The sequence below is a fragment of the Trichosurus vulpecula genome, chromosome 2, assembly GCF_011100635.1.
Source record: "Trichosurus vulpecula isolate mTriVul1 chromosome 2, mTriVul1.pri, whole genome shotgun sequence".
NCBI classification, from domain to species: domain Eukaryota; kingdom Metazoa; phylum Chordata; class Mammalia; order Diprotodontia; family Phalangeridae; genus Trichosurus; species Trichosurus vulpecula.
This window is the reverse complement of record NC_050574.1, coordinates 409,115,281-409,124,105: the sequence shown is the minus strand read 5'-3', so window position 1 is coordinate 409,124,105 and position 8,825 is coordinate 409,115,281. Positions and strand designations below refer to the sequence as shown.

At 40.7% G+C, this 8,825-nt stretch overlaps 1 protein-coding gene across 2 annotated transcripts in view; it reads left to right on the top strand.

Annotated features, from left to right (window-relative positions):
- The first annotated feature begins 2,410 nt into the window (after positions 1-2,410).
- The window catches only part of PNPLA4 (patatin like phospholipase domain containing 4), a 46,458-nt gene continuing 40,043 nt past the window's right edge, over positions 2,411-8,825 (top strand). Inside the window, exons 1-4 of one of the 2 annotated variants that reach the window (XM_036747664.1) lie at positions 2,411-2,691; positions 4,323-4,507; positions 8,348-8,442; positions 8,619-8,754. In XM_036747664.1, the coding sequence (XP_036603559.1) occupies positions 2,667-2,691; positions 4,323-4,507; positions 8,348-8,442; positions 8,619-8,754 (441 nt within the window). In that variant the 5' untranslated portion in view covers positions 2,411-2,666. The other variant, XM_036747665.1, reaches the window with a different exon arrangement.

Here is an 8,825-nt window from a genome sequence, read left to right as displayed (position 1 = left end):
CCATTATTTTTAATGTTCTTAAGTGGCAATTCAAGTTTTTGATATAGTTCACATAATTCACTTACTTGTATCTTATCTATCTGGACCTAATGGGGATCCCTAGAAGATATTCTATGATTTTTGTTTAATTAATGAGATAGAAATACGATGTAAGGAGATAGTCTGGGATAGGAAGGCTTCACATAATGATCTAAATTTGGAAAATTTTACTTGAGGACTCAAAATATAGTGGGTAACATGTCAGAATGTCAAATGTAGGCATCTTTTTAGATAATTTCTTTCATGGTTAAATAAAGGTTGCCATATGTCTGGTATTGGTCCAGACAGTCTAGAAATCAAGGTTTCCATCTGGTGTCTGGGCGAACCTGCTGAAAATCTAGGAGTACAACAACAGCTGTTACTGCTATCACTCCCTCCAAGACTTTGTTTTTGCCATTCCTAGATCCCAATAAGGCAATTTTTAATTTGGATTGCTTGAAATTTCAATATTACTCAAAAGCTTTAAATTGAAGTTACAGAGGAAGTTAAAAGGGAAGTGTTTTGAGGAAGAGACAGAAGGCCCAGCAACACTGAATCAAAGACTGTAAGAAATAGAAAGGCTCTTAGAGATATAATTCAGCCTCTTAATTTTATAAAGGAGAAATCTGAGGCTCTAACAGGTTAAATGGAATTTTCCAAAGGACACGTGATTGGCGATATCACCCGGTCAAGACTAGAACCTAGATATCCTGCCTTCAGCTCCAATGTTATTTCCACTAAACCAGGAGCAGTACAACTCCCACATTTCTTTCTCCTCTGAGACTCACTTTTAGTAGAGATAATTAGGTTCCAATGTTTCTCAGTTGAGGAAGGATCCTATTATTTCCTTTTCTACTTACCCATTTAGACATTAATTTGGAATCTATAGGATAGTTATTGTTATTAGCAGTTATAGAGTAAGTACTAGTTTAAGCATAGACATTAAACTTTATTGAGTAAGGCACTATATTTTGAAGCCTGGATTTACTGTTCCATAACAGGCTCATAACCCCTGCTGAGTGCCAAGATAGGCACTAGGACATCTCAAGGACTAGTAGCAATTCATTAACAGGACTATATTTGAACTGAAAAACAAAAACTCTTGGTTGGCCAAGGCTTCATCCATACCAATAACAGCCTAAGTAAACCCTAGAGACATCAATGAAAGGGCAGGCTGGGTCACAGGCAAGGAAAAAAAAAAACCCCAAAACACTAAATGGTATTAGAAAGGGGGACATTCTAAAGATGGGGAAAGAAAAATAAATAACTTTGTAAATGCCAACTCCTGGAACAATTGGGAGCTGGCAAATCCTGAAACGTCACAATGTCCGGGTTATTTCCTGAAATCATAGTGGCAAAATACCTAGATTTGCGTCACAATAAAGGACGTCAAGAAAAAAAAAAACTAGGACAGTCATGACTGAGTGTGGCCTTGCTTTTCTTTTTTCTTCCTTTCTCGCCCTTCCTCTTCCCCTTTTTGCTTCGCTCAATACAAGGGAATTAAGATTTCCTAAAGCTCGCGTGTAGAAAGGGTGAGGGAAATCTGTGGATCCTTTAAATCTCCTTGTTGGGGACAGGGGGCATCGTCGCATCTCACGGGCTGCTGCTGTGATCACGACCTTGAGGAAGGACTTGAAGAGGCGGGGAGGAATCAACGAGCATCTGATCCCTGGAAACTAGAGTCGTGACACGAAAAGATGCCTGCGCTTCTCGCTCTCCGCCTTCTCCCCCCCCCCTCCCCCCCTCCCCCCGTGCCTATTCTGACCGGAGCGGTGGGAGGAGGAGCCCCCGCAGAAATGCAAGAAGCCCCAATTTCCACGGAGTGGGAGGGGTGAGGAGAGGAGAGAGGAGAGGAAGCAGGGAACATAGTTAGTGTAGAGAGACGCAGGGATGGGGGGAGAGCAGGAGACGCCGTTAAAGGTCCTCAGTCCTTCCTGGAATCCCCTTTGCCTGATGCATGTGTACAGGCAGACAGGTTCGTTTTACGGGTCTACAGACCAATAGAGCTCGGGTATAATGGAGAGTTTTGCAGGGTGAGATGTACTGAAAGTCTTGGTTGTCAAACATTCACGGGAATAAAATGTATATATATATACATGTATAGTCGGCACCTGAAACACAGGTATCACTCCGGCGGGGGTGGGGAGGAAGGGGGGAATCTTGCGCACGCGCAGCAGCTCGTGCGCGCTCCCAAGTTCTAGGAGCGTGCCAACCGCGCTTGCGCAAAGCTTCTCTTTCATTTAACCCTCTCTTCACCCCGCTCCCTGTCTCCTCCTCCTTGGGTTAATTTCACCTTCTCGGGATTAGTTTTACTTTTTAAAAATAAGACGTTTCGATTTAGGCAGGGGCCTCGGGCGGCGTCCGCATCAGCGGGATGACGTCATAAGCCACCACGTTAGGGGCGGGGCTCGACGGCTGGGCGGGGAGAGAGGAAGCTATTTCTCCTTCCGCGATCTTCTAGTCCTTTCATTCTCCTCCGCCCCTTCCTCGTACCGTGGTTCACTTTAACCCCACTGCGCTAGGCCGCTGGAGTTCGGGAAAGAGAACGTCCCCGGAGCCCGCCCGGCGGTGGCGGCTCGACTAAGAGGGCGGGAGTTGAGTGACCGGGCGGATCCAATTTATGTGTGTCAAGGGGGGAATAATTCAACATGGCTGAGTCCCAGGCCAGAATTGGTATGATGGAGAAGAGGGGAGGGAGATGAAACGGGGACCCAGGAGTAGGTAAAAGTTGTCGCTCACTTAGAAGCGCCCCTCTTCCCCCATCTGACTGTAGGGATCGCCCTGGGTCAGCGCCCGGTTGCACTTGACCTTCAGCCCTGGTTTACCCTTCTAGGCCCGGCCTTTCATGTCTCTCCCCTACCCCACCCCGCCCCACGCCTGTGACTAAGCCCCGGGGGGTGGGGGGCGCAATACCCCAGGAGGGTCTAAAGGCAGAACTTGACCTTCAGCCATCCCCTCCTCACTCCCCCGCACATTTGAAACAAATGTAGACGGGCTCAGCCGAATATAATCATGTCCACTGAATTGAGGAGTTAAGGGAAAAGGGATGAAACCTCCATCCTTCCACAACAAATAACACTTGTAAAAAAAAGAATTAGAAATTGATGTTAGGGTGCCGTGTGATGAAGTGAGATTCATTGCGATGAAGATAACTACAATTTTCATCGTTTATTTCTGTGGAAGCCCCTTGGTGGATCCATTTACTGATCAGGGCGATAAATGAGGGGCTCTGTCGGGTCTCACGGGAAATGCAGCCCTTGGGGTCCACGTGGGTTCTATTGTCCTGCCCCTCCCCTTTCCCCCTGGTTAATGACACTTACTCAGCTTCCTAAGAAAGCATAAAAGGGAAAACTTTTGAAGGGGAGAGAAAGGCAGCATATCCAGGGCATAAGTTCTTACACCAAGGCCTGAGAGGTTCTTAAAGTGACCTGTTCAAAGTACCCTTTCTTAAGGCACGAGAATTTCTAGGTGTGGTAATGGTCTGTCAAATGATGACTTCAGCCCAAATGTCTTGAGGAAATATTTTTGACAGTGAAATGCTGATAATGGATTTTTTTTTTGTGAAGGTTATGTGATCTGTGTTTTTATTTGAAAATATATGAGGCCTACTAAATTATTGGTTAATTGTAGCAGCATTTTAATTTGAATTCTAATGATGAGTCAGGTTCTAACAGAACAGATCCTTTTGTTAAGGAGATTTGTTCTGTGAAGTTTGGATTCCTTCCAAGGGCCACAATGGAGGACCTAGAGGGCCGTATGTGGCCTCCAAGCTACAGATTCCTCACCCAGGAGTTAGGAAAAAAAAAATAAAACACAAAGGTAATAAATATTTAGGTTCAATGTTGCATGTGTAAAGGGAATACGGGTCTCAGTTGTAGCCTAGGTATAATCGCTATCAATTTTACACTACTGAATTTTTAGTAAAAGTGTTTTTACAAAGGCTTCCAATTCTTTTAAAGGTCAAGGAAAGACCAAATATTATGTCTGAGACGATAAAAATGTTTGTTTTTTTTTTTAAAAAAAAGATAGACGGAAGGAAATAAGTTGTGACAATCTACTGAACAAATAATGGGTTAAGTATAGCCATATATTTTATTAATTTTTTTTTTGTTAAAGACAATTCATATATCCTAGACTGAGTTGAAACCCCTATATTTGGAGCACTGCATTCCCAAGATGTTTCGGTGGAAATATTTCTGATTTCAAATTCATATGAACAACAAACCATTAAAAAACAACATAAAGGATCCCTTTCTGCAGTATTGTGCGGAACCTTTTTCTGACTTTAGTGTCTCGTTTCACAGCAAGAATGAAGACTATCAACCTGTCCTTCGGAGCTTGTGGATTTCTGGGAATATACCACTTGGGGGCAGCATCTGCACTTTGGAAACATGGCAAACAATTACTGAAAGTTGTAAAGGGCTTTGCTGGAGCTTCTGCAGGATCTTTGGTTGCAACTGTTTTGTTAACTGCACCAGGAAAAATAGAGGTAATTAAGTAGTAACTAAAATATGTGCGTGGTGGAGAAATTAGGACAAAATATCAAGAATTACTTTTGGCTTCACCAAAATGTTGGATTTGAAAAATAGGCTTGGCTGAGAAATTAAAAAAAATATATTAAAAGCCTAAAATTGAGTCATTTGAAAATCTGTGCCTTTCTCCTTCCCCCGTGCACTATATATATATTTTTAAAGATGATTACATTGGGGAGAAGCTGAAGGGAAGGAAATATTTTATTCTAGTTTAATTATTTGTTCTTGGACCTCAGTTCCACTTTTTTCTCAAAGGGGATTTCTTTTATAAGCATACATATAGATACATAGATGTTATTAAAAGCTTAATAAATTGAGCAACCTCTATATGTCTTTTGTCTTCAGAAAGAAAAATTTCCATTCTCAAATATGAGGGCAAAATTCCTGACTTTGGACCCAGTGACAAAGAGTCAAAATAATCTTGCTTTTGATGAAGCCTAAATATTTTCTATTCAGTTTTGTTGTCTGCTTTATAGATCTAATTCCCTAGGTTCTTGTTACTGTTTTTCTTTGATCCTCCTCTCCCCTTTCCCCAACCCCCATGTAAGGAAAATTGTCTTTGTCACTTTTTTTTGTAGGGTTATTTTTGCCACTATTTAGCCAAATATTAGTGTTTTTATCTTCTCATAACTAGTATTCTAAAAATGTAAAAGAGGTTATTATATTTTAAAATAGACAGTGAATAGGAATTCAGTTTTCCATTCAAGTCAATGCAGATTAAAAAAAAATTATTAAGCATGTTCTGCAGCACTGTGCCATAGATACCTGGGCAAGATACAAACACTAGATTAGATAATGTATGTAAAAGGCTTTGCATGCCTCAAAGCTTTACATAAATACCAATTACAAAGCCCAGTCTCTTACTTAAAGGAGCTTATTTAGTAGGAAACGTTGGAGGCTAGCATTTTAAACCATTACATTCTTTGCCCCAAAACATATCCTCTCTTCCCCATAATATCGATCAATACAGAATTAAATAGTTATGAAAAATAAAACTGGAAACTGCAACAGCAGAGCAGAAGAGCTTGTGTAAATAAGATAGCAGTTCTCAAGTACCAGGAACATCCCCTTCCATCTTGTTTTTGCTGTATTGTAGAAATAATCCAAGTTAGACAGTTGGAGATGCTGCTCTCAGACTATTAACAGCATGATACAGTGGAAAGAATGCTAGAGTGCGCTGCAGCTATTAGAGTACTAAGTACATGATAAACATTTTTTTCTTGGTGGGGCAAAGGGAGGAGGAAAGGGAACCTGTGATTTCATTTTCGTACAGAAGTCCTTGTGAGTCCTTTATCCAAGTATTACAGAACTAGTTGTTCGGTAATTTAGAATCTTAGAGTGTTGCCTTGAGTGCCTAAGTGTCACTTGGCCAATATATACCAGGGAAGAGATTTGAATCTAGGTGTTTATGACTCCTAGACCAGCTCAGTAGCCACCGCGGCAAGCTGCCTGCCTGAATGAATGTGTGAATGAAGCGTTTACTCTGTTCAAAGCACTAAGCTAAGCAATGGGGATACAAATAAAAAGTAAGACACTTCCTGCTTTCAAGGAACTCACATTGTAATGGGGGAGAAAACCCATGGAAGATTTCAGTGACAAAACAGGCATTAATGCTTCTTCTTAAACACCATTTCCCCTAATAAAATCATATTATTTTCTGATGTTGAACTATTTGACAATGGCAAGGACTTTGGTGGCAAGAACTTTCTATTCTGGGTCTTCAGTAACTGGGTGTAGCACCTGCAAGAATGATTGATTGTCAGACTGCATCTCCACAGAAGATGCCTCCCAGGATTGATTGGGTTTAGGGTCTTCAGGTGGGGATCTGGTAGTCAAGGTAGTGATGGTAATAGTTTGACTTGCCTGCCACATGCCGCTGCCTTCTGTTTCTCCCACAGGGTGCCTTGTTATTTCATTTTTATTTTTTTTTGGGGGGGGGAGGGTTTGGAAGGGCGAAGGCAGGGCAGTTGGGGTTAAGTGACTTGCCCAAAGTCACACAGCTAGTAAGTGTGTCAAGTGTCTGAGGTCACATTTGAACTCAGGTCCTCCTGACTCCAGGGTCAGTGCCACTGTGGCACTCACTGCGCCACCTCGCTGCCCCTCGCCTTGCTATTTCAGCTAGGCTGGTTTGCCTGCCTTGTGAGTAGCAGTCATTTGCCAGTGGGTGAGGATTGCTGCCCCCTTGTCCACAAGAGTTGCTTACCCAAATGTCTGTGAGGACCGAGTTGGAAGCAAGACTGGTGGTCTGAAGGATGTTGCCACTCCCGGGACTCTTGTGATTATCTGTCTATTGATGGCAGTTGACCAGCAGTTGTTGCTGGTGGTGATGAAGAAAATGGGCCCCTTTTCTACAGTAATCTGTCTCCTACCTGTCTCTTTGAGCTCTCTTCCAGCTCTAGATAGATGAACCTCTGATCTCTCCTGATTATTATAGTAAAATTGTTTTCAACAACTACCCTATAGCTGACCTTATAACTACCATCATCTTCTGACATGTTAATTTTAATTTGTGAATATAGGGATACTTCCTTCTTTCCCCTAATTTGTCATAGAAAATTAAAATTTTGCTCATTTGCTACAACATTAAAATGTAATAGTGTCCTGTTTACATTATAAGGAGTTTACATAATTAAACTTTTAAAATAAAATGTTTTGTCTAAAACTGGCACTGTGGTATCATCCCTGTTGACTAGTTAGTTTCATCAAATAACTAGGCCATTCAGAATTCAGTAGAGCAACTAGTTATACTTTTTTTTTTCTTTTTGTAATCACCGGACACTGAATTAATTAATGTCGTTGACTTCCTGTAAAGTTCAGGATACTTATGTAGTGGCAATATGGTTTGCCTGGTGTTCCTTGTACACGATATTCCTTGTTCCCATCTCCATGCCTTTCTACTGGGTGTCACCTTGTGCCTGGAATGCACTTTCTCCTGAAGTCAGCCACAGAGATTCCCTTGATTTTTTCAAAGCTCAATTAAAATGCCACCTGCTATAAGAAACTTATTCTACTTTACTCTTTGCTAGTCCTGACCCATACCCCTTTCCCCTTATTTTTTTTTATTTGGTCTTTATTTTGTATTTAATTTTCTAGGTAAAAGGTCTTTTCTCTTAATAGACTACAAGCTCTTTGAAGGCATTGGATATTTTGTTTTTACTTTGTATCTCTAGAACCCAGCCTAGTGCCTGGCCCATACGTAATAGATGCTTAGTAAGGGCTCATTGAATTGCATTAGAATCCCACCTCTATTGTGTTCTGCCTGTGTTACCTTGGATAAGTTACTTGGCCTCCTTAGGACAGAGTTTCCTAATCTATAAAATGAAGGGATTGGACTTTATAGATGACTTTTGAGGTCCCTTCAAAGTCTAGATCTGTGAGCCTGTGGACTTAGATTGGCTGTCATGATTTCTGTCTTCTTGTATTATATTTAGAACAACCTTCTTCTTATTTACCAGAGATGCCTTTAGCCAGGTGGCCATGAAATATTTATTGCATAAAAATGTCCCACTTAAAGGATTGGTATTCATCTCATTAGCTATATTATGCTTCCATAATTCCTTGTCAGATCAGTTTCCAACTGATATATACACACCCAAATATTTTCATTGCTGTGAAAAATTAATGAATTCACATTTTATACATGTATAATTGAGCCTGAAGCAGCTGACACCAGTTATCTTTTAATTGCAGGGCAAATTAAGTCCTTGATATATTTAATACTTGGTTGACAAACACTCTCCCCAAAATGATTTGTGGTTAAGATTTTGTTTAATTCTAGTGAATATCTTCTTTTTCAGGAATGTAATGAATTTACATACAGATTTGCTGAAGAAATTAGAAAGCAGTACTTGGGTGCCATAACACCAGGTTATGATTTTATGGCACGCTTAAGGTACTTATTTATATTTCCTATGTATCATGTCTTATGTAAAGCTAAGAGTATATGAAGACAGAGTATTGAATACTTTCTGTACAAACTATGGCATACTCAGCACTCTCTCTTTTAAAATATTTACAAGGTGTTCAATAATTAAAGGTGAATAATGCTTATCGTTTTCTCTTCTTTAGAGGAGGCATGGAGACCATTCTTCCTTCTAACGCTCATGAGATAGCAGAGAATCGACTTCATGTATCTATCACTAACACAAAAACCAGAGAAAATTACTTAGTTTCACATTTTCCCTCCAGGGAAGACCTCATTAAGGTAAGGAAGTTGTATGTCAGTAAGAAATATGCCAGAGTAGTGATTTTTTTTTATTTTGTCCACTTTGTAGA